At 43.9% G+C, this 26,914-nt stretch overlaps 1 protein-coding gene across 1 annotated transcript; it reads left to right on the forward strand.

Moving 5' to 3' along the window:
* CD3E (CD3e molecule) lies at window positions 1-25,660 on the forward strand. The gene is made up of 6 exons (XM_030220863.1): window positions 1-149; window positions 893-946; window positions 4,784-5,023; window positions 13,995-14,153; window positions 15,494-15,540; window positions 23,989-25,660. Exons 1-6 carry the CDS (start codon window positions 95-97, stop codon window positions 24,043-24,045), a joined length of 612 nt encoding a protein of 203 aa, XP_030076723.1. The 5' UTR covers window positions 1-94; the 3' UTR covers window positions 24,046-25,660.
* The last annotated feature ends 1,254 nt before the right edge of the window (window positions 25,661-26,914 follow it).

The following is a 26,914-nucleotide window of genomic DNA, read 5'->3' on the forward strand; positions in this document are numbered from 1 at the left end:
TGAGCTGTCTGCTCATTAAACAGCACACAGCCTGCCTGAGGGTTTCTTTTATTCACTTTCAAAAAAAGCAATTGAGAGTTAAGGAGGAGACCCCATGAAGCCGCCGGGATGGCATCCAGCTCTACTTCTGGCACTATTGTTCTGGCCGGGTGAGTGTGTGAGCCGGACCCTCGCCTCAGATGGGGATCATAGGGGGAGTTGGGGGAGACAGCGAGAATGGACAGGGGAAAGGCAAGTAGGGCAGGAGAACCTGTAGTAAAGGACTGAGAGCAAATAGGAAGAAAGGAAACAGGGGGCCCGGAGAAGAGGGGTTGAGAGCAAGAATTGGGGATCCGAGAAAAAACGTGCAAAGGTTGACCAGTGAGTGCAGACAGCTGGAAGAGATACGAGGAGCAGCCCCTAAATCCGGATCTTCTCAGTTGTGGAGCTGTAGCCCAAATCCGCGGGCAGCGGCTAGAGGTTTAAGGTACAATGCGCCAATGAGATCCAGGGGTTTAGTACATCTGACCACTGAGACTCAAACAAGATTTCACAATCCCTGGATCTAACAGAGGTCACTGCTTGGGCCACCCATCTCTGTCATGGTGAAATACATTTAGGGCAACTGTGTCCTCTTTTATTTCGTTCATAACCTTAGGCAAAACCCCATAGAATATTAGGCTAGAAAAGAGGGTGCTTTGTGCAGGTGACAAGTTTATTTTGCAGAAAAGATATGATAGTAGAATTCTGTTCTAGGGGTTCCTGTGGTAACATTTTTATAATGCGCTTTGATCCTTTGTTGCCTCAGATCTGGCTATCCGACTCGCTTAAGCTCTCATTTAAGTGTGTTGTTTACTACCTACCCCCAAAATAAAGCAGATAAATGTGTTACGAGTTCATTGAAACCCTACAGGGCCTGCGGATTTTCAGGAGGTTGGCGGTGAAAACGGAGAGCCCACGGAAAAAGGTAATTTGTTACTGATTTTTCTATTCTAGTCCTGTCTCTTTGAAACACTTACTCTACAGCCCCATCGCTGTATCGTTTTTTCTAATGTGATACAAAAGTTTTATTTCCTAAGAAAATGATATCAGCTCTCTGGATTTTCATATTTATATTTTTTTTGCATAAATAATTTAAAAATAAGTAGTGCTTTCTATATCTATTTATTGGAAACACGTTTTCCATTCATTCCACACGATTTTTTTTAGCACACATCTAGAGTCAAAACAATGGTAAACCATAGCAAAAGACATAAACTCTATTACCGGTTAGGTGATACGATACAATATGGTAAGTATGATACAACAACCTAATGCACTATAGACTGGTGTATATAATATATTGTGGTTATGAAGGAACGAAGTACTGCTCTGGGGGAAAAAACAGGACCCTTCTGAAATTATTTAAGCATATGACCTTTGAAAATATGTTAGCCTGACCTTTATTAGGAAAGTCCCTTTAGCAAAAGCTTTGCACCATATGCCTTATTTTGTTGCAAATATTTATTAATGGCAACTTTATCTTCGTTGCTAAACGCCATTGTACTGCTAAAAATGGTCACTAATTGACGTAATTTTGAAAACAGGGATCATCCAGCATCTTTCAGCAACACCTTCAATAATAGTAACAATTTTAATAATAGTACATTTGTTTGGGGGTTATTTGGGAAAATGTTGGGGGTCCTGTATTTTAGAGCTTTGGCTTTAAAAACAGAAAATAGTGGGAAACTAGGAAACCCTAGTTCTGTTTGAAATGCTAAAATTGAAGGGACAATATTACATTATTGTATGAAAGTTACAGCCACATTCCCACATGGGTTCTTTGTTTCCAGTTATTTAGCTTTGCACTTTGGGTTCTAACACTGAATGTTACATTTCAAAAGAAAATTCGTAATTCTTGTTTGGGAAAATGGGGAGAAGCCCCTAAACCTTCCCAGATACCACTTCTCCTTCTCAGAATCAGAAGGCACACTGTGCTCACATTGCCCTAAGCCTGAATATATCGACCAATATTTATATTTCTAGTTGACCTTTTTGAAACTTTTTATGTTTTGTTGAAAACAGGAAAGAATAAATTATGTATAAAAGGTTAATTTATCTATGAAAGGGTACAAGTGTAGATAGTGCTGGGATGTTATTATTGTGATATAATATTTGTAATTATAATTGTTCTGAATTAGCCAATAATTCGATGGCTTATAGTACATGAACTTGAATGTGATAAGTGGAGTGGAGGAGTGGCCTAGTGGTTGGGTGGTGGACTCTGGTCCTGTGGAACTGAGTTTGATTCCCACTTCAGGCACAGCTCCTTGTGACTCTGGGCAAGTCACTTAACCCTCTATTGCCCCAGGTACAAATAAGTACCTGTATATGTAAGCCACATTGAGCCTGCCATGAGTGGGAAAGTGTGGGGTACAAATGTAACTAAAATAATTGTTTAATGTGATAATATTAATACAAACCAGCTTGGAGGGCATCAGTAAAGAAGACCTAGCTATTCTGTCTCTGGTTCTTGCACTTGTTTGTTTCTAGGCCGGGTCCTGACTCAGGAAGGTGAGAGAATTCCCCCTGCCAGAAGTTTATTCTTCCAAATTCTGGCTTGTTTTCTTCTTTTGAAAGACTTGTTAACACTCCCTCTTCTGGTCCTATGCCTGCACCCTGCACCAGATCAAGGGATCCTTTTACTAAGCTGTGGTAAAACGTGGCCTGTATGAAATTGGCGCATGCTAGACCATTTTTTTTACTGTGGCTGGGAAAAAAAGGCTTTTTTAATGGGAGCAGTAAATGGCCATGCGATAAAATCAAAAGTAGCACGCGTCTATTTACTACCTAAGCCCTTACCTCCACCCATTCACCTAGTGCAGAGGTAGGCAATTCCAGTCCTTCGAGAGCCGCAGGCAGGTCAGGTTTTCAGGATATCCACAATGAACATGCAGGAGATAGATTTGCAAGCACTGCCTCCATGGTATGCAAATCTATCTCATGTATATTCATTGTGGATATCCTGAAAACCTGACCTGCCTGCGGCTCTCGAGGACTGGAGTTGCCTACCCCTGACCTAGCGGTAAGGGCTTAAGCGCTACTTATGTGGTAATCAGGCAGCATGCGCCAATGTGGCGCCCTTCTGATTACCACCAGCCCCCCCGCCCCGCCCCGCACCTGCGTTACTCCCAAGTCTTTGGCTTCCTCATCATGCACAAATGGAGATGGAAAGACAAGTGGAAGGAAATGGTTGAGAGTCCCTGAGCCTGAGAACTTTCTGGAAGGCTGTACCTCTCTGGGAGCCGTCCTGGGACACTATGTCCAAATGGGTTTGTTTTGCATTTTGCACATATTATAAGAATAAACCTCATTCTTAAAACAAAGCATATAGGGGCCCTTTTACTAAGTAGTGGTAAGTCCAACATGGGCTTACCACTCGCCATTCTGGAACTATCACCAGTCCAACATGGGCGCCAGTGGTAGTTGTACCCTGGCGCGTGGCAGGAAGTTACCCGGCAGTAATCAGGCAGCACCATGCACTACCCAGTTACCGCTGGGCTAGTGCGGGAGCCCTTATCGTCACCTCATTAGGTGGCAGTAAGTGCTCCGCCCTGCATGGCCACGTGGTAAGAGCAATCTTACCACATGGCCATGTCTTTTTTTTTTTTTTTGGCCTTTTTATCCACTGCTCAGCATGCAGCAAAAGCAGCCCCCCCCCCCCCCCGCCTCTAGTGTAGGACTCTTTTTACCGCAGCTTAGTAAAAGGGTTCCATAGGGAGGTTGAGAGACAGCGATAAAGCTCAGTCTCTTAAATTTATTGCTAGTGCACTTAATTCTTCTATTGTACCAAACAGAGTTTCTTTCTGGCACTAGTAATGCAATACAAGCACTGGGGAAGCCCTCTGTGAGTATAGCTTGCTAGCTCCCTCCCTCCTGTCATTTAACACAGAGAGCAATACACCCCCCCCCCCCCCCCCCATCCTAGCTGGCCTGAGGTGGGATCCCCATCCCTTCTCTCTTGAATTACATTTTGATTACTGGAGAACAAAAAAGCCGAAGTAACCCCGTTGCGGAACCAAACAAGGAGAAACAGCAAAATGAAAAAGGGAATGACCAAAGAAGTGCCAACCAAGGGATATTTATTAAAAATGTCACAAGCAAAGGTCAATTAAAAGCAAATCGTCCATAGGGATCTATAGAAATCTATAAAAATATCATCTATAAAAATGTGTATAGAGTTTTATAGATTGTTTTTAATTGACCTTTGTTTGTGATATTTTTAATAAATATCCCTTGGTTGGTACTTCTTTGATGGTTCCCCTTTTCATTTTGTTGTTTCTCCTTATTTTGATTACTGGGCCATCTACCCATCTATTCATTCTGTTTTTTTCTAATTGTAAGAATTTCTTCAATTAGCTAATACTTGCAAGGGTAAACCTAGAACCTTATATTATATTATAAATCAACTCAGCCATTTGATTATCCAAGATCTTTTCCTCCTACAAAATATTAAAATAATAATAAAAAATTAACAATATAAGGTTCTAGATTTACCCTTGAGAAAGTGAGTGTTAGCTAATCTATCACTACAAGGGTTTGCCACTATTAACGAGTAGTAGAATTTCTTCAATGCAATGTTTGATGCTCAGCATGTGTCGCATGCAATTAGTCTTATGCTCCCCAGCTCAAAATGAATTTTTTGTTCCTTTCCCCTATCTCTCTCCAACTTCATTTCAGTTGCTTTCCTCTCTCTTGCTTTCTGTCCCTCCTCACTTCATTGCCATGTTGGTGTGCTTTACACTTGATTCTCTCTTCCCTTCAGAGAATATTGATGTGAGCATCTCTGGAACTTCCATCACTCTGGCTTGCCCTTTGGGATCAGATACTAACAAAGCAGAACAAATCACAATATCACACAATGGTAAAAAAATCACTGAAGGAAAGAACGATAAGCATACTCTGAAGAACTATCATGAGTCCAACAATGGCTTGTACCAATGTGAGGTTTCATATGAAAACAATGTTCCATCATTAACAACAAAACTACACTTAAAAGCCAAAGGTAAGTAAATTAAATACAAGGAGTTCCTTGCAGTTTAGATTTGGTCTCTTTCTCTCCTCTCTTCCCTGTTCTTTTCCCTTGTAAAGTGTGGACTTAGAATTGTCATGTGGGAGAAGAAAAGAATCAAAAATACTGGGGGATAATGGTACTAACTTGCATACAAGGAAAACCCACAGCTATTTAAGTGCAAGCTAAACTTTGGATGCATGACTAGGGACACAAACATACACATATTTATTCAATATCACACTTCCTCATGTACAGCCACAAAACAATCTTTTAGTGTGGATAGTGTTCACAATGAGCTCCTGTCAGGCTTCTTGCGGAAAACACTGGGTTTGTGAGCCCTTTGGCAGGCAAAATCACCCCCAAACCAGAGACAAGGCAAACAGGACTGGAACCCTGGACTGGAGTTGAAACAGAGGCAAACAAGCTGGAACAGGCAGAGCAGGAACAGCTAAACTTCACCTGCACTTGGCCACCGTTCCCCAGGAGTTGAGCCCCTGGGTGCAGGCAGCCGGCAGGACTTTGCAGGACAGGGCAGGAGCTGGATCCCAAGAGGCAACACACAACAGTCAGGACTAAAAGCTGCCAGGCAGCCACTAGGAGAGAAACACAGACAGGTGAGAGTCAGGACTGAAAGCTACCAAGCAGCCACTAAGCCAGAAACACAGACACAAGACAATGAAATGCAGACTAGAAACAAGACCAGGAACTAAGCAATAAAACCAAAGCTAACTACACACAAACAATAGAACCAGACAAGGAACTCAGACTAGAACTGGACTAGGCAGAAGTGCACAGAGCACACCCACATACCAGGGACCTTAGACGATGCAAAGGCAAACTCAGAAGGTTTCCAGGTGGTTACTAAACCCATTAGCAGCTGAAGCTCAGCTGCAGGAATCATGAGGCAGCTACGGTTGAGGCTAGCTGCCAAACTTCAAACCAAGTCTGGAGGGCTGGAATATCTGGACCGGACCAGAAAGAAAGTCTGGAAAGTCTATGGCAGCCACCGGTTCTGGCCACCAGAGGGTGAGAGGAACACAAACCAAGACACAGGCAGAAAGCATACTGAAGCACAGAGAGGCTTAACACACACAGGTGCAGTATGGTGGAGTAATCAGAGCCATGCTGGAAGCAGCCAGCACACAGAGACAGAACTAACTCAGGAAGAACAGACAGAAGCCAGCTCAGAACCTGACCGCCGGAAATAAGGTGAGTCTGAGAGGGGTCACGACCACAATCGTGACAGCTCCTTTTATTATCGACAAGATAGAGATAAGAGTTTTCAGTTTTGGCACAGTATAAGTCACCACAAGAACAAAATGTAAGAAAACCAATGGACTACATTAACAGCTTATAACCCATTTTGTTATGTTAAAAGAGATCTGCATGAAACAAAATATTTATTTTAATTTTAACTTATAAAACCACTTTTCCCTGAAACATGTTCAAAACAGAATAATACATTTGTGTATCTAAAATGTAAACTTCTACAAAACAGATGAAGATGTGATTCCATGTGTCAAAATGAAAGGAGAGTTTAATTTTACTTCCATTTAATTTCAATATATTCCATCTTTATAACATCAGGCTTCCCAAGGCAGTTTAGCAACAGTTAAGATGAACCCATCGGGAAACAGTATATCCTCACTGAAAGTTGGCCATCTTTATTGTATAGAAAAGTGTAGAAAAATGAGCACAAAATACAGAGTTCATAACTGCTGTTTCTACCAGCTACAATAATTTTTAAGCTGTTTTAGTGATATTCAACTTTTATTTCATGATATTTATATCTATATATGGGAAGCTTTCAAATAAATTAAAAAGCTGTCAAATAAATACAAAATTTAAAAAGAAATCTTTTGTCTTTCCACCTTTTAAGGCACTGCCTATCCAACTACAACAGGTTTAGACTTTTTATAGATGGACCACGCATAGGCAGTCCATTATTTCTAATAATATTTTGCTATTGTTTTCAATAGCATTTGCTATTGTTTTGGGTGTACTAAAATGGTGGCAAGCTCTGCCTACTGGCTTCAGCCCATATAATGGACTAGATAGGCTCACCCTGTCTTCTGTTTTCATCCAGCCTCCTTGCTGAGCACTATTCTATAAAGGATCTGCATCCTTTATAGATTAGCACTAACCCCTGGATTCTATATATGGCGCCTGAAAATCCATTCAGAAACTGAGGCATATTCTACAACAATGTGCATAACTTGATTGGTTAACTAGCTAATCAGTGCTCTTAATTGGATGTTAAGCAATTATCAGCATTAATTGGCATTGAGATTTATGCGCACAACTCATTAGGGGCCCTGTTTTCTAAGACGCGTTAGCATTTTTAACGCACCTACAGTTTGCGCATGCACTAACCATGTAGGCACCTATAGGAATATTGTAGGCATATACACGGTTAATACGCGTACATGCTTGACGCGCATTAAAGATGCTAACGCGTCTATAACTCAGCTTAGTAAACAGGGCCTTAAGTGTATTCTATAACGTGGTGCACTTAAATTCTAAGTCAAATAGTTGAATGGGGGTGTGGCCATGGGCAGGGCAGGGTGTGGGCATTTCTAAAATCTATGTGCATTATTATAGAATGCACCTGCTCTGTACCTAATTTAGGTGTCAGGATTTACACCAAGTAAAATGTGGCCTAAATGGACGCAGTACCAGGTACAGAAGTGGGAACAGAACCAGGGTCTTCAAGAATGGACGCAACCAAATTTAGTTGCGTGGCAAGCCACTTGGCTTATTCTATATACCGTGCGGAAATGTAAGTCAATTCTATAAAATTTAGGTGTACTTTAAAGAATATGCCTAGGTGTAAGTTTTTTTTCCATGCAGATTTTTCAGGCGTCATATACAGAATCTAGCCCATAGTGCATAAACAGCACCTAACTTTAGGTGCTGACAATTATGCCTCCTGAAAGCAGGTGTAAATGCTGGCACCTGAGTTGGGCACCAAACGAGTCTATTCTGTAACAATGTGCATACATTCTGGAAAAACCCACCAAACACCCCTCTCCATGCCCCCTTGAAATTACGAACTATAGGAGTTCTGTGCACAGCATTATAGAATACGATATGCGTGCAACTCCCTATTAATCATTACTTCTCTTACTGACCTTTAAATGCATCCATTCTGCAGCCCCCCCCCCCCCCATTACCTCTCCACTCTTATCTCTCCCTACATTCCTCCCTGTGATCTCCACTCGCTGGACAAATCTCTCTTGTCGTCCCCCTTCTCCTCCATTGCTAACTCCAGGCTTCGTTCCTTTTCTCTCGCGGCACCCTATGCCTAGAATAAACTTCCTGAGCCTGTACATCTAGCTCCATCTCTACCTGTTTTCAAATCTATGCTGAAAACCCACCTTTTCACTGCTGCTTTTGGCTCCTAGCCACTACTCATTTGCCTCCCCTTGTTCCTTCTCACCCAGTACTTCCCTCGCCCTTAATTGTCTTGTCTGTCTGTATTTTAGATTGTAAGCTCTATTGAGCAGGGACTGTCTCTCTCTGTCAGGTGTTCAGCGCTGCGTGCGTCTGGTAGCGCTATATAAATGCTAATAATAATGATAATAATAATAAATTAATGTCAATAATTGGTTGTTAGCTTATCTTAAAGTAGGTCCCGGGTCATGACACAGACTGTGTTTCACTGATGGCCGCTTCAGGGAACCCAAATCATATAACTCAGTGTAACTCTCAAAGATTTAATTTGATAGTTACACTGAGCTATATGATTCAGGTTCCCTGAAGCAGCCATCAGCGAAACGCAGTCCGTGTCAGGACACAGGACCTAAGTTAAGATAAGCTACATTTTTTGGTTGCTAACAATCTTTGAGATGGTGATTATAAATGGCACTTACTTTGTTCAAAATTGAATATTTTCAGACACAGATCCCTGGATTCGATATATGGTGACTAAAATTGCGTGCACATAGCCAGTTTGCACATGCAACTTGATTGCTTGATGAGCCAATCAGTGCCAATAATCGGTTGCTAACAACCAATTATTGGCATTAATTGGGAGTTACTCGCACATTCTATAATGCTGTGTACAGAACTCCTATAGGGCCAGATTCTATATATGGCGCCTAAAAAAATCTGCACAGAAAATATTTCTGCCTAAACGTATTCTATAAGCGGTGCCTAGATTTAGGTGTGGTATATAGAATATGCTTATTTAATATCCCAGTGCCTAAAATTACATGCCTCCGTTTACATCAATGAAAACATGGTATACTACTACTACTACTTATCATTGCTAAAGTGCTACTAGACGTACGCAGCGCTGTACACTTGAACACAAGGAGACAGTTCCTGCTCGACAGAGCTTACAATCTAATTAGGACAGACAAACAAGACAAATAAGAGATAAGGGAATTACTAAGGTGAGGATGATAAAATAAGGATACTGAACAAGAGAGTAAGGGTTAGGAGTTAAAAGCAGCATCAAAAAGGTGGGCTTTTAGCCTAAATTTGAAGATGGCCAGAGATGGAACTTGATGTACCGGCTCAGGAAGCCTATTCCAGGCATATGGTGCAGCAAGATAAAAGGAACGGAGTCTGGAATTAGCGGTGGAGGAGAAGGGTGCAGATAAGATTTACCCAGTGAATGGAGTTCCCGGGGAGGAGTGTAAGGAAAGATGAGAGTGGAGAGGTACTGAGGAGCTGCAGAGTGAATACACTTGTAAGTCAATAAGAGGAGTTCAAACCGTATGCGGAAATGGATAGGAAGCCAGTGAAGTGACTTGAGGAGAGGGCTAATATGAGCATAGCTGTACTGGCGGAATATTAGTCGTGCAGCAGAATTTTGAACAGATTGAAGAGGAGAGAGATGGCTAAATGGGAGACCTGTGAGAAGCAAGTTGCAATAGTCTAAGCGACAGGTGATAAGAGTGTGGATGAGGGTTCTGGTAGTGTGCTCAGAAAGGAAAGGGCGAATTTTGGTGATATTATAGAGAAAGGAACGACAGGTTTTAGAGGTCTGCTGAATATGTGCAGAGAAGGAGAGAGATGACCCCAAGGTTATGAGCTGATGAGACAGGGAGGATGAGAGTGTTATCCACAGAAATAGAGAATGGGGGATCCATGCAGATTAGGCAACCCTAGGAAACAGCATCATTCTGACAAATAATCATTACCACTAAAATATCTCAGTTCATTAATGTGCATGTAGGTACAATCCAGACAAATGAGTTTTTAATAGCTTATGAAAACAAAGATGATTTTGAGTTAACCTTAGTTCTAAAAGCAATGAATTCCAGCATTGTGCTGAAATGTAAGCAAGACCCATAACATCATTGAATAAAGAGCTAATTAGTGCCGATAATTGGCTTTAAATCCCAGCAAGTAAATTTAAGCACAGAAGGCCATATTCTATAACAACATGCATAAATTTGGGAACGCCCACAAAATGCCCATTTCCCTGCCCATAACCATGTCTCCTTTTGCCTGCATGCGTTAGAAGTTAGGTGCACTGCATTACAGAATGCGCTTAGTGAGTTGTGCATGTAAATTCTATTTATTGCCAATTAGTGCTCATTATTATTCTTGTTAAGTGCTGTTAACAATACTGAATAGCTTGTTAAGCCAATTAAGTTATACATACTGGATTTTGGAGCAGAACGCTAGTTGTGCTATATAGAATCAGGACCACCGAGAGGGGGGGCAGGGGGGGGGCCTGGTGCCGGGATCAGGCCGCTGGCGCTGCAGTCCCCGGTCTCACCTGCCTGCCTCCTTGACTCCGGGCCCCCTGCATTTGAAGCAGCAGTCACAGATCGCCTCCCTTTGGGCCTTCCCTCCCTGAGTCCCGCCCTCGCAGAAACCAGAAGTTACACCAGACGAGGGCGGGACACAGGGAGGGAAGGCCAGAAGAGAGGCGATCTGCGACTGCCGCTTTGAATGCAGGGGGCCCAGAGCCGTGGAGGCAGGCAGGTGAGACCGGGGACTTCAGCGGCGAGGGGAGCAATGGGGGGGCGGCGGGGGGAGCAACAGGGGGCGGTGGGGGGGTGGAGGAGGGGCAGCCTTGCCCTGGGCCCAGCCTAGTCTCTCGGCAGCCCTGTATAGAATTCGGGGGGATAATGCGTAATTTCAAGGGGGTATGGACAGGGCATTTTGGGGGCGGTCCCAGAATGTATGCGCAATGTTACAGAATAGACTCAATTTTCGCCTAACTTAGGTGCCAGCATAACACCTGCTTCCAGCAGGCGCTGTTTATGCGCTTAGTGCTAATCTATAGAGGACACAGATCCTTTATAGAATAGCGCTCAGGAGGAGATTCTATATATGGTGCTTAAAAAACCGGTGTTGAAATTAGTGCCAACTAAGGGTATTCTGTAATCGGCACTTAGATTTAGGTGCCAGTTATAGAATAAGCTTAGTTGATATTTCAGCGCCTAAATCTGCACGTATCCATTTACACCAACTAAAACATGGAGTAAGTCCCAGCACTTAGATTTAGACGCACTGGGCCATATTCTGTAACTAGGTGCCTAAATTTCAGAATGCCCACGAAACACCCATTTCCCCACCTATAACCTTGTTCCTTTTTGGCTGCGCATGTTAGAAGTTCGGTGCACATCATTACAGAATACGCTTAGCAAGTTATGCACCTAAATTCTAATCCATGCCAATTAGTGCTCATTATTGCTTGTTAAGTGCTGATATCAGTGCTCATTAGCTTGTTAAGCCAATTAAGTTACGCACGGTGTTACAGAATCTGCACCAATTTCGGCACCTAAATCAAAGCGCACTATATAGAATCCAAGGGTCAGTGTGTATTTTTCAGTGACAATTTTTCAGCGCCATTTACAGAATCTAGTCCAGTGTGGTTGCAGTGATTAAACAATGAAGAGCTTTCTCTTAGGGTTGTTATGTACTTCTGAGCACATATTATAATCTACTATAATAAAACTCCCCCTCAACGTTCTGAGGACACTGACGTCAGTGAAGCCAAGCCCTGACTTCCTTCAAAAAGGTTCAAAGGTTTGTGGTGGTGAAGCCACCAAAATAGCTCCGGGCCCCGCCCTCGAGGGCGGAGCAATGGCAGAACAACAAAGGGGTTGGCAGGGAGGTGGGAGGGGGGAATCGCTCCGGGCCCCGCTCTCGCGTCAAACGTCATGACGTTGGGGGCAGAGCAATGGCAGAACAATGAAGGGGTTGGCCAGGGAGGGGGAGTGTTGGCGACGAAAACCTTGCTAGCGCCCGTTTCATTTGCTCTGAAACGGGCCTCTTTTACTAGTATTTAAGAAAGCGTGTTAAGTTTAGTGTGCATTTAAATAGCTGGGGAGGATTAAGGGAAAGGAGAAAGGATGGGATTGTTGGCTTAAGAGAAAGATGGCTGGGTGAGAGAGGGAGGGAGACCTGAGATGCAAAAGAATGAGAGGGGGTGAAAAACACAGAGAAGAGAGATGGGGAGAAATGCCACTGGAAGGTGGAAGGACAATTAGAGAGAAGAGGCATCACATTAAAAAAAAAATAATACGGAAAGAAAAAAGGGAAACACAGAGGAAGAGAAAACAGTTTAGGCAAAGGGTAACAGTTTTATTATCAATTTACATGTTTTATTATTTAATTGTGGAAAAACTTTAATTATTTAATATGTATCCTTTTAAATTCTCGCTGTAGTACTTGACACTAATGATGTTCAACGATTGTTAGCTGTGTGTTCTGTAATTTTCTGTGTTTGTGGGGGTGGGGGGGGAGGTTGTGCCCCTCACTCCCTGAAATCCATAATTCAAACTTCCACTGTCTCAGTATACATTACAGTTTCTTCTCATGACTGGTATGATCTAGGTGACAAACTGTAAGAGGCTGCTGCCCCCCTGAGGTGCCCCCTCACTTCACCACTCCTGCCCTTTTCTGAGTCACTCCTAGTGCCTCTCTGATGCTCTCCTTAATTCCTCACTGCCATTCTAGACAATGGGCTGCTACATATGTCCAGTCTTTGAGATGCCACAGCCCCTCTAGGGCAGTGATGGCTAACCTATGGCACGTGTGCTGTCGCCAGGGGCAGGCCTGGACGGACCCAGGCCCAGCCACTTTCCCTCCAGGCCCATCCACCAAATATCCCCTCGTATGTCCTCCCCGCCGGCGCTGATTACCTCCGTCGAAGCAACCGCGTCTTTGAAAGCTCTGCCCGTCTCTAGCCTTCCCTTCGTGAGTTCATTCCCTCAGAGTCAGTTCCACCTTTTGACATCATTTCCGCGAGGGCGGGACTGACTCTGAGGGAACAAACTCACGAAGGGAAGGCTAGAGCGGCCGCTTCGACGGAGGTAATTAAAAAGATTTACATGCAGGGCATGGATGGGAGCGGGAGGGGAGGGGAGGGCAGGGGAAAGAAGAGAATCGCTGGGTATGGATGGATGGAGGGGAGGGCAATTGTTGGATGGATGGAGGGGAGAGGAGGGAAGGGAAGACAGGAAGGAGATGCACATGGATGGAGGGGAAGGGAGTTATCAGCATGCATGCAACAGCAAAAATCACATTAATTATTCAAAAGCATGCCAAATGCTTTTAAACTTCTGTTATTCAGGTTAAATTGCCCTGTTGGCACTTTGCGATAAATAATTAGATTTTGAGTTGCTGTTTGGGCACTCGGTCTCTGAAAGGTTCGCCATCACTGCTCTAGGGCATGCTTTCAAAAAAAGGGAGGACGCAAAGCATGTTGCCACATCAGAGTATTATCAGAGTACCAATATTTAGGCAGCAAGATGACTGGACTATGTACATTTCAAGTACAGAATAGGTATGTTAGTGGTGGAGGCTTGGCAAAAGGCATCAGCAGCAAAGGGAGGAATTAATGATGACATATCGGGCATCTGCAGTGACACTGACCAGGGGTCAAGAGGCACCAAATTCTGAAGCCTCTCAAGGCACCCAGAAAACTTTCACTGGTTCTGGTGGAATTCCAATTTACCCTCTTCCTGACTGCCAACAACTTCTCCTTTTGCAGTATGTGAATTGTGTGTAGAAATGGAAAGTTGGACAGTGATATTGATCATGGTGGTGGATTTTCTCATCACACTTGGAGTAGTCATACTGGTCTATAACTGGAGCAAAAACAAGAAGGGGCAAAGTGAGAGAGCAGGAGGCCATGGGAGCAAACCCAAAGGTAAGGAAAATACAGCAAAAACTCTAGAGCATTAGGATGCAGAAACCTGTGGTCCAGCATCATGTCTATTATAGTACTGTGTTACTACTGAAGCGCTAGCAGCAAACCGTAGCAACAGCAGCCTAGTCAGTGAGGCTGGTTGTGATGACAGGATAAACAGTCAGTGCAGGAACTTCGCATTTTAGTCACCAGAACACCATAGCACAAAACGGCACGGCACCTCAACTCAAAGACCAGAGGTCAGTGCTGAAAGAAATAAGAAGCCCCAGGCAATATCTGGCCTTGTTAACTGTACAGTAAAAATTAGAATTTCTAGCAGAAACATAGGGAACATTCAGCTGGGTCTGTCTGGCAGATTGCAAGTGCAGTAACAGCTACAATTACATAAGCAAGTCTGTTTGGCAGGCTGAGCAGGTTGATGGTGGGAGTTTACTTCCTGGAAAGGCCACAGAGAAGCGTAGAAGCCAGCTATTCAGGCAACAGTCATGCTAGTATTGAAAGCTAATTAAGGGGTCCGTTTACAAAGGTGGGCTGAAAAATGTATTGTGGTAGTGTAGGCGTCAGTTTTGGGCGCGCACCAATCCATTTTTCAGCGCACCTGTAAAAAAGGCCTTTTTAAAATTTTTGCCAAAAATGGACAGGCAGCAAAATCAAAATTGCTGCGCGTCCATTTTGGGTCTGCAACCTTACCACCAACCATTGACTTAGAGGTAAAGTTTCACGTGGTAACCAGGCAGTAATGACCTACACACGCCAAATGCCACTTGGTGCACGTTCGATATGTGCGACATTGGAATTTTTTTTTTGCTATGAGCGCCAAAAATGAAATTACCGCAAGAGCAACACGGTAGCTGGGCGGTAACTCCATTTTGGCATATGTTGGGCACGCAAAGAGTCTTACACGACTTTGTAAAAGGGCCCCTTAATTATTGGAAAACCTTGTGGTTAGATATGAGAAGAGAGGGGTGTCAGGGGTGAACTAAATTGGGGATCTTGTAAGCTCATCTAAGGAGGATAAGGAATTATATCTTACAGGTAGTCACAGTCTATGGCTGGAAGCCGAGATACGTCTTTTGCAACATGAATGGGAATAACTGGTCAGACTGGATGGGCCAGTTGTTCTTTTCTGCCATCATCTATTATGCAATTATGTTGCTATATTAGGACAGATAGCTGCTTTCCAGTCATCCGAACAGTGACACCTGCTGGTTCAATATCAGAATACAGAGACTACAGAGCTGGGCTGGAGAGTCATTAGAGGACATCAAATTGCTATGAATGAAAAAAGCCTCAGGTTATATCAAGACATATTTCTCACTTGAAACTCCCTTCTTTTGTAGGCTACTCAAAGGAACGCCCTCCACCTGTCCCAAATCCAGACTATGAGGTAAAGGTTCTTTCTGTCTTCTTAAAAAGCATTTTTGATCCAATGTCAGTATTATCAGTTTCCCATATGAGGCTGCAGAACAGCACAAGCATTTGAGGATCAGAGACAGCGTAACAGGACAAACCTGAATAGTGTGTGGTGGGAAATGGCAGAGCTATACAGCTTGGAGAAGAGACGGCTGAGGGGAGACATGATAGAGGTATATAAAATAATGAGTGGAGTGGAACAGGTGGATGTGAAGCGTCTGTTCACGCTTTCCAAAAATACTAGGACTAGGGGGCATGCGATGAAACTACAGTGTAGTAAATTTAAAACAAATCGGAGAAAATTTTTCTTCACCCAACGTGTAATTAAACTCTGGAATTTGTTGCCGGAGAAAGTGGTGAAGGCGGTTAGCTTAGCAGAGTTTAAAAAGGGGTTGGACGGTTTCCTAAAGGACAAGTCCATAAACCGCTACTAAACGGACTTGGAAAACTCCAAAATTCCAGGAATAACATGTATAGAATGTTTGTACGTTTGGGAAGCTTGCCAGGTGCCCTTGGCCTGGATTGGCCGCTGTCGTGGACAGGATGCTGGGCTCGATGGACCCTTGGTCTTTTCCCAGTATGGCATTACTTATGTACTTATGTACTTAACTCTGGTGATGGGCATAGCCTTGCAATAGAGTGAGGTAGCAAAGTATATTTTTTTCTTTCTTTTTATTTTTCCAATTTTAATTTTTATTGTATTTTCAATCAGTACAACACCAACAATGTGTCTTGTATTTCACAAAATTAATTTCCCAATTCCCTTCCCCACTAGCACAAACACTTCCCAGTTCCATTCTCCCTCCCACCCCACCCCCACCCCCACCCCACCCTCTTTTGCCCGTCATTCTCTTTCTTTATACTGGGGTGGTAACTGTAAGCAGCATCTGAGCCTTCCCCTGAGCTCAGTCTCCCTTTCTCAAAACACCCCATAAAACCTTGATTAACTCTGTCGCATTTTTGCTTGTCATTCTATATTCCCTCCCCCGATTCTCCTTCTAGACCTGCTGAAGGTATGGAACCCTGGCATATTGGAATGTGTTCACATAGAGAGGCATAATCAAAAGGGCCGCCCAAGTGTTCCTGAGGACGTCCTTACAGGACATCCGGTGAAGGGGCGGGGAAACCCGTATTATCAAAACAAGATGGACGTCCATCTTTCGTTTCGATAATACGATTGGGGATGCCCAAATCGTGAAATTCAGGTTGTCCTTAGAGATGGTCATCCTTAGAGATGGGTGTCCCCGATTTTTGGTGATAATGGAAACCGAGGACGCCCATCTCAGAAACGACCAAATCCAAGCCATTTGGTCGTGGGAGGAGCCAGCATTCGTAGTGCACTGGTCCCCCTGACATGCCAGGACACCAACCGGGCGCCCTAGGGGTCAGTGCAGGGGACTTCAGAAAAACCTCCCACATGCATAGCTCCCTTACTTTGGGTGCTGAGCCCCCCAACCCCCCCCCCAAACCCACTACCCACAAATGTACAACACTACCAAAGCTCTTAGGGGTGAAGGGGGCAACTACATGTGGGTACAGTGGGTTTTGGAGGGCTTCCATTACCAGCACAAGTGTTACAGGTAGGGGGGGATGGGCCTGGGTCCGCCTGCCTTAAGTGCACTGCGGTACCCACTAAAAGTGCTCCAGGGACCTGCATACATGCAGGCCTCTAGGACTTGTTGCTGCTGTATAACCTTGGCAAACCAGTTGACACCTGAAGACTAATCTCTTTGAAAAAGTCCTTTATTTGAATAAGCACGTTTACTCACAGTTAACTGCACTTCAGAGGTTGTGCCCCACTGGCAAAGAGTCTCCCTGGTACTGAGATTAGCAGTAGGTCAGAGCTGGCAGAATGGTGTACAATGCCCTCTTTCAGCCACATTCACGGTAATAACGTTCTCTAACGTGGGTGACACATGAAAGGGATCTAAAACTGGCTTACAAAAATGGCCACTACCTCATGGACTACCGGAAACAAAACAGGGCACACTCTGAACCCAGTTAGCAGGGGGGAGAAGCACCATGGGAGTAGAGCCCAGTACCCTACACCCACCACAATGCATTGCTGATGTGACTCTGCAGGGCACCTAACAGAAAAGGTGTCACACTCACCCGAGAGCCACATCACAACCAGGGAAGGGCTGTCGGAGGATACAACACATTCTGCTGTCATGGAGGTAGGTACGGCATTTGAGGCTGGCATACAGGCTGGTAAAAAAGGTTTTTAGTTTTATTTTTTTAGTATGGGAGGTGACCACTGGGGGAGTATGGGGAGGTCATCCCCCATTCCCTCCAGTGGTCATCTGGTCATTTGGGGCACCTTTTTGAGACTTGGTCGTGAACATAAAAGGACCAAGTAAACCCGGCGATATACTGCTTATCGCCGTTTTTTTTCCCATTATCGCCGAAAGCCGGCCATCTGGTAGCCACGCCTATGCCCGCCCATGTTCCGCCTTCGCTTCGCCGCCGACATGCCCCTTTGAACTTTGGCCGGCGACGCGACGGGAAAGCGACGATGTTGGCAAAAAAGCGGCTTTCAATTATACCGATTTGGCCGCTTTTCCGAGATCGCCAGCCATCTCCCGATTTATGTCGGAAAATGGCCAGCAATCACTTTCGAAAATGAGATGGTTAGTTAGTTGTTTGGGGAAATTCAGAAATCGAAGGTTATTACGCCTGGCAGCATTATCAAGAGCTTCATTTTTTCTCCTCAAGGAATTCAAATCTTTTATCATAGACTCCTGTTGAGTTTGTAATTTTTTAATTTCTAATGTCATTTTTCCATCTGATTGTTCTACTTTTTCAGTTTTATGATCCAAAACTTTTATATTCTGCTCAATATTCAACATATCCTGATTTAATTTTTGTATCTGTGGGGAAAGCGATTTCCCTAATCCCACTATTAGAGTCCAAAGGGAATCTAGAGTCACTTCAGTAGGCTTACTAATTTCAAAAGGAAATTGTGTGGGTAGTACTTCTTTTTCCGTTGATGTCTCCAGGTTCAGACTTACAGCTTCTTCCACCTTAGATGAAATAGATGATATCAAAGTTCCCATCTGGGCTTTCGGTTCAACAATGGACTGATCTAACGCCTCCCATCTCTCTTCACCTGCACCATTCTCAGGAAGCAGATTTAGAGATGCTTCCGTCGGTGTACTACAACTCATTGGTTGCGGAGGGGGTTTCCTGATGTCAGGGCTGAGTGTCAACTCTAGCCCAAGAGATGCTTCCAGGCCTCCATGCGCACTGGCGCGAATCAGCGGGCTGCCTTCCGACATATTGGATACCAAAATCGATGGAACTGTAGCAGTCTGAAGAAACGGACGAATATCTTGTGAAGTAGGAGTCTGCCGGTGTGGGGCATTGAAGGCTGAACGACCCCGTCTCTTCGGCATCTCGGTTATTAGAGAAAACTTTGGAGAGCTAACAACTGTAACCTGCTAGTACCTCGACGCCACGGCCATCTTGAATCTGTATAACAAGCTTATTATCACCGATAAATAGCTTTTTAACAAGCAATTATTGGTGCTAACTAGAATGAATTAACATTTGCACATGTAAATTCAGGCGAAGGATCTGCACCTAAATTTTGCATGTGCTCTGAAAAAGGGGGCATGGAAATGGGAGGGTGATGGATGATTCGGGGCAGATCGGGATCTTAGTTTTCAGTTCTGTATGGAATTACAGAATAAGGGGTCTTCGTACCTAAATTGAGGTGTTTTTGTTGGTGCAAATGGCAACGCCTAAATGTAGGCATGGTTCCAGGTCTTAAGCGCTGTTCTATAAACTGTGCCTAACTTTAGGTGCAGCTTATAGAATACTGCTGCATGGGTTTTTTTGTGCCGATTTCTTGGGCCCCATTTATACAACTGAGCCCTTTGTGCTCTAGGTATTATTCTGTAAGGCAGTGCCTTAGTGCCATAGCACCTAACTGCAAGAGGGCATAGATGTGGCGGAGTATGGGCATGTCTCCCACTTACGCACATAGTTTATAGAGTACTGTAAACTATCCAGCTTATTTTCGAACGAGATCGCCGGCCATCTTCCAACACAAATCGGGAGATGGCCGGCCATCTCCTGAAGCCGGCCATTTCGGTATAATCGAAAGCCGATTTTGGCCGGCTCCAACTGCTTTCCTTCGCGGAGCCGGCCAAACTTCAAGGAGGTGTGTCAGTAGGGTAGCGAAGGCGGGATGGGGGCAGAATGGAGGCGTGGTACAAGATGGCCGGCTTCACCCGATAATAGAAAAAAGAAAGCCGGCCCTGACGAGCATTTGGCCAAATTTACTTGGTCCCTTTTTATTCACGACCAAGCCTCAAAAAATTGCCCCAACTGACCAGATGACCACCGGAGGGCATCGGGGATCACCTCCCCTTACTCCCCCAGTAGTCACCAACCCCCTCCAACCCTAAAAAAAAAAATTAAAAAACATTTTTTGCCAGCCTCTATGCCAGCGTTAAATGTCATACCCAGCTCCATGACAGCAGTATGCAGGTCCCTGAAGCAGTTTTTAGTGGGTGCAGTGCACTTAACGCAGGCGGACCCAGGCCCATACCCCCCCTACCTGTTACACTTGTGGTGATAAATGGGAGCCCTCCAAACCCCCCCCCCAAAACCAACTGTACCCACATGTAGGTGTCCCCCTTTACCCTTTAAGGGCTATGGTAGTATTGTACTGTTGTGGGCAGAGGGTTTGGGGGTTTTGGGGGGGACTCAGCACCCAAGGTAAGGGAGCTATGCACCTGGGATCAATTTTTGAAGTCCACTGCAGTACCCCCTAGGGTGGCCGGTTGGTATCCTGGCATGTTAGGGAGACCAATGCACTACAAATGCTGGCCCCTCCCACAACCAAGTGGCTTGGATTTGGCTGGGTCTGAAATGGCCGGCTTCGGTTTCCATTATGGGGGAAAACTGAAGCCACCCATCTCAAACCTGGCGATCTCAACATTTATGTTGAGATTTGGCCGGCCCCAACCGTATTATCAAAATAAAAGATGGCCGGCCATCTTTTTTCGAAAATACGGTTGGCTCTGCCCATTTGCGGAGCTGTCCCCGGAGATGGCCGGCCCCTTTTGAAAATGCCCCTCTATATGTGTTACTTGATGCATCTAGGTGTGCCAACTTATGCCTGCCATTGGCATGATGTAAGAGGATATGCCTACACACGGGTGTGCCAATGCCAATCCTATGCTAGTATTCTAGTGCCATGATTGCTGTTATAGAATTGGCGCTAAGCGCATTGCATTGGGTGCTTAAACTGAGGCATCAATTTAGAGAATTGCCCTTAAAATGTATTTCTTTTGGGGCTGGGGAACATGAAGCCATAGTTTTCCAAATCTACCATACAAACTGGGTATTAGAAAGAGGGTTAAAGGGAGGGTTAAAACTGATTCCTCTGGATGCTCCCCTTCCATGTTACACTGTCTCAGGTTTAGGTCTGCAAGGAGTAGGGGCAATTCTGTAAGTGGGTGCCTCATTTTAGGTGCCCTGATGCCATGTGGTGAGAGTCTATTGTAGAATGGCATCTTGGCACCCAGATTCCATTATAGAATAGGAACATAAGAACATAAGTTTTGTCATACTGGAACAGACCAAAGATCCATCAAGCCCACCATCCTGTTTGCAACAGTGGACAATCCAGGTCACAAGTACCTGGCAAGATCCCAAAACAGTAAAATAGATTTTTATGCTGCTTATCCTAGAAATAAACAGTGGATTTTTCCCAAGTCCAACTTAATAATGGCTTATGGACTTTTTTTTTTTGTTACATTTGTACCCTGTGCTTTCCCACTCATGGCAGGCTCAATGTGGCTTACATGGGGCAATGGAGAGTTAAGTGATTTGCCCAGAGTCACAAGGAGCTGCCTGTGCCTGAAGTGGGAATCCAACTCAGTTCCTCAGTTCCCCAGGACCAAAGTCCACCACCCCAACCACTAGGCCACTCCTCCACTGTTGCCACTATTGGAGATTCTACATGGAATGTTGCTACTATTTGACATTCTACATGGAATGTTGCTATTCCACTAGCAACATTCCATGTAGAAGTCGGCCCTTGCATATCACCAATGTGGCTGCGCAGGCTTCTGCTTCTGTGAGTCTGACGTCCTGCACGTACGTGCAGGACGTCAGACTCACAGAAACAGAAGCCTGCGCAGCCTTCTACATGGAATGTTGCTAGTGAAATAGCAACATTCCATGTAGAATCTCCAATAGTAGCAACATTCCATGTAGAACCTCCAATAGTAGCAACATTCCATGTAGAACCTCCAATAGTATCTATTTTATTTTTGTTACTTTTGTACCCTGCGCTTTCCCACTCATGGCAGGCTCAATGTGGCTTACATGGGGCAATGGAGAGTTAAGTGATTTGCCCAGAGTCACAAGGAGCTGCCTGTGCCTGAAGTGGGAATTGAACTCAGTTCCTCAGGACCAAAATCCACCACCCTAACCACTAGGCCACTCCTCCACTCCACTTTTCTTTTAGGAAGTTATCCAAACCTTTTATAAACCCTGCTAAGCTAACTGCTTTTACCACATTCTCTGGCAACGAATTCCAGAGTTTAATTACACGTTGCATGCTTTACATTTATGAGCCCCCTCAGTTATAGCAGCTATAGACCTGGTGAAACTGCGGGTATCTAAATGTGTACTCCTAGGGGAATTCTGTGCTACTGCACAATGCAGAATTTGCACAGAATTCTCCTTCTTCGCAGACTGCACAGAATTCTGTGCAGTCTGCTGCATGTCTTCTGTTTCTGGCTGGCTCCCTTCCTTTCTGCCTACCTGCACAGGTACTACAGTGCAGCAAAACAGAGGAGCTGCAAAGCTGTACGTAGGGCTGCTCCACCTTCTCTGCCACCTTAGTCCCAGGCTGTTCCTTTAAGCCACGCGTTCTTCTTAACTTAAAATAAACCTGCAAAAATATCTATAACACATGAGCACATACAAACAAAACAAACAAACAGTATAAGCATTATAATCCAAATTACAATTAATTTTCCAGTGGGGGTGGGGGAGATGTCAGCCCTTGTAATGGGAGAAATCTACACAAGAAAATTACAAATAAAGGACTTGATTCTATATATCACACCTTAAGAATCAGCGCTAAAACTTAGGCATATACTATAAAGTAGAATAAACCTAAATTTCCATGCAGTTTATAGAATATGCCGAGCGCCCGTCCTTGCGTCTAAATTTAGTCACAGGCAGTTACGCAAAGTAAAACTTGGTGTAAATCCCAACGCCTAAATTAGGCACGGACCAGACATATTCTATAACCACGGTCATAGATTTTAGAAATGACCATGACCCGCCCATGGCTACACCCCCTTTGCAACTATGTGACTTAGAATTTACACGCATCATGATACAGAATACGCTTAGACAGTTCTGCACATAAATTCTAATTAATGCCAATTAGTGGCAATTATCAGGGCTGATTGGCTTCTTAACTAATTAACTTGTATACTCCCCCCATACTATATAGAATGGGGGGGGGGGGGAGTGTGTAGAATTTTACAGAATTTTGAATTTTTTTGTGTGCCGAATTTCCAGAATTCTGTAAGTTGCATGTGTTAAGTGGCAGCTCTGCCCTTGTGAATGTCCGCTTCCATTTATCCACTGCCACTTACTTAAATGACATGTGAAAGTGCTGCTATTGGGTACATTTTCATGCCCCAGTAGCCCATAAATTAAAGTTACAGAATTGCCCTTTATGTGTCTCTATACAATGCTGTGTACATCTAGTCTACTTTTCTTATGTTTATTGTAAAACTTTATGTACTATCGTTCACAGGCATCATAGTGGTTTATAATTCGAATCTCCCAATTAAAAATAACTAATTTTCAAATTAATACTAAAATGATAAGTTGCTATACAAATCATGCAGTTCTTTTGCAAAGCCTTAGGCAAGCTATAGGGAATGGAAAAACGACTCATGAGGGAGTCTCAACTATTGCTTTCAGCTTGTGCCATCCCACTCTTGAACACCTGTCACCTCCCTCCACCACCACCACCACCACCACCCCCGTGGGGGGGGGGGGGGGAGATTGAAGCCACTGTAGGAACTGTGAGCCTGTGGTAACAACAGCTGGAGGATGGCATTAAGGACCTGAAGAGGCAGGGGAGGCTGGGGACAGATGTGCAGGAGTGGCAACAGGCAAAGAAGATTTAGGGCAATGTCTGTCAGAAAATGCCTGAAGTGGCACTAAAAGACAGTGAGGGGAGAACAGGCCAAATTTTGAAGCTGCTTAGGACACTAACATTTCTTGTGCCTGCCCTGTTCGTGATGTCAATACTTCCACATAACATTTCTCTTAATGTTGCAGAAATTTGTTTCACAGACATAATTGTTGCCAAAGATTTGTTATGAGACTCAAGCCTGGTCCTCTCTCTTTTTTTTTTTTCCTTGTGCCTGAACAGCCAATCAGAAAAGGACAACGGGATCTATATGATGGGCTGAACTCCAGGGCATACTAAGGACCAGGGCTGGAAGTGACACATCTCTCAATGATCTTCTCGCTCAAAGGAGACCCAACCTGAAGCAGCAGTATACCAGGAGAATTCTTTCACACCTGACATGGCATAAATACACCCTCCCCCTTTTGTAGTACATCCTTCCTGTGCAGCTTCTAAACAGTGTTTTATATTTATTGAAAGATTTTAGCCTTCTTCCAACAGATTACTCCATCTCTGCGTAACCCAGGTCTCACCGACCAGCTCAACTCTCTTTCTACCTTTTTCTTCTCCGAGACACGGGCCACAAACAAATCACACTGTTTTCACAGTTCACACACAATCAGATTGTTCCGCACTCAAGCTTGGGCACAGGCTGGGGCCGGATATAAATCCAGAAGGCCATAGGATGTTAAACTGGGCTTTATCTGGAGTATCCTTTAGCAGTCCAGGAGTAGCTCTTCACTCTCTCTCAAAGGAATACTCAGCACACCAAGGAGTTGTAATTTTTATGCAAAGCTTTACTGAACTCTGCAACGGCAGCAAATCCAAACTTCAAACTAACTCCTTATGTACAGTCGACAATTGGTTTAAGAGGTTTTCTGTCCATCCAAGACTATTAGGTACAGTCTTAGCCACTATTTGAACTTCTTCTTAAAGCAATCTCCAAATTATATACAAATATAGAACTCATCCAGTCCATCACCCATCCCTGTGGGCTGTATATATGGCGTACAGTGGAAATGTATGCAGGAAGCACATACACATCACACATTCTCATTTGTTGCCTCAGTTCAATTTGAGATCATACTGAATCTCTGTGTGCATAGGCGGCAGAAAGGAGTGGGCCACTGGAGCCATGGCCCTACCAATATTTTAACCCAGCACAGCTTGGGGGCAGGACCAAAGTTTGGTTTGTTTGACCCCCACCAACCGAAAAGGTGTTCCACTGCTCCCTGTCAATGTGTGTTTCCCTCTAATATCTTTGGAATGGTTAGATTAACTACATCACATTTTGTTTTGAGGAAAGCCCTTGGGGTGATATCTGACTTTTCAACTTTGCAAATCTGGGGAGTGATTTCGGTGGGGGATGTCAGAGGAGGAAGTGAAGTTGTCAGTTTCCTCATTAGAAATGTATGCAGTCTCTGTGTACATATGTACATATCCACTTGTAATTCTAAAATGGATGGACCAAACTATATCAAACTTTGTGTGGAGTTAAGTCCTTGGAACAACATCAGATTCTTTTACTTTTCAAATTTGGTCTTTTTCTGCTGATTTTCTAAATGTTAGTATACTGACAGATACTCACTCGCCTATTGCATATAGAGACCGTGCAGTGTAGCTGCATTATCCACCCCAACATGCAATAATAAAATGCTCCCAAGAGACTCCCTGTGCCACTAGAGCTGGGGGAGAGACGGAGATCTGGAAAACGAAGGCAGAAGTTATTCAGGAATCCTGGACACCCACAAATCTGCTTTGCTTGTGCAGGATTTTAGATTATGCCTTTACTCTACACCTTCTGTATTTTCTTTTAAACCAAATATTGTTTTTCCCACAAAATAGAGATTCTATTGTATTTTTAAATTTCTTATTGTGTAATATATTTGAGGTCTTATTTTGGATTAAAGTACAATTTCAGACTACAGAGTGCCAATTTTTGTATTGTTTGCACTTGAAGAAGGGGACTCGTGGGGTTTCTGTAGCTTTGGAGAATTCTAATGCGGATACTGCGAAATCTATCACAGCCTGAAAATCATCCTGTACTCATAGATTTAGGACTCTTGGGTACACCAAAATAACTCTCAACAAACAAGTTGTAGGGAATATTTTCTCGCTTAAATTTTGATTAGTAAATCGATGATTTGTATGAATACAAGACTATCAAATTATCCTACAATATATTGTACAATAATAATTCCTTTAATTTTACTTGCACTGTTATAGAATAAAGGGGATGTGCACCTAATTTGGTGGTTGGGAGGCGGGGATAGTGCTGGACAGACTTGTATGGTCTGTGCCAGAGCCGGTGGTTGGGAGGCAGGGCTGGTGGTTGGGAGGTGAAGATAGTGCTGGGCAGACTTATACGGTCTGTGCCAGAGCCGGTGGTTGGGAGGAGGGGCAGGTGGTTGGGAGGCGGGGATAGTGCTGGGCAGACTTATACGGTCTGTGCCCTGAAGAGCACAGGTACAAATCAAAGTAGGGTATACACAAAAAGTAGTACATATGAGTTATCTTGTTGGGCAGACTGGATGGACCGTGCAGGTCTTTTTCTGCCGTCATCTACTATGTTACTATGAGGCATATTTTCAAAGCACTTTGGGAGGCTAAGTTCCATAGGTTTCTATGGAACTTTGGGAGGCTAAGTGCTTTGAAAATAAGCCTCCAAGTTTGTTTGTTTGTTTATTTATTTATTTATTTGGTCCGCTTGTATCCCACATTTTCCCAGCTTATGCGGTATAAATAGTTGCGCCTAAATTTAGTCACAATTCCCAGCACTAAGCGCTTTTCTATAAACAGAACCTAACTTTAATCACCATTTATAGAATAGCATTAATCCCTATTTTTTCTGTGCTGATTTGTTAGGCGCCATTTATAGAATTTAGTCCTATGAGGATATCTTCCTGTTTAATTTCTGCTGAAAAGAATAGTGCATTCTTGGAAAAGGTTTATATGACAAACAAGTTTAGAAACGTATGTATTGTGAAGATTGTTGACATAAGTTACAAAATGGTACCAATAAAGGGTGTCTCTGCAGATGTATGCACTGCACCCACACGTGTGCACACACACACACACACATAGAGAAATCTTCTTTCTTGGTAGTAAATGCACGGCCACTGATGCTAATATGTGAGCAATACTGAAATGACTCAGACAGTGGTTCAGA

The sequence above is a fragment of the Microcaecilia unicolor genome, chromosome 12 (assembly GCF_901765095.1).
Source record: "Microcaecilia unicolor chromosome 12, aMicUni1.1, whole genome shotgun sequence".
NCBI lineage: Eukaryota > Metazoa > Chordata > Amphibia > Gymnophiona > Siphonopidae > Microcaecilia > Microcaecilia unicolor.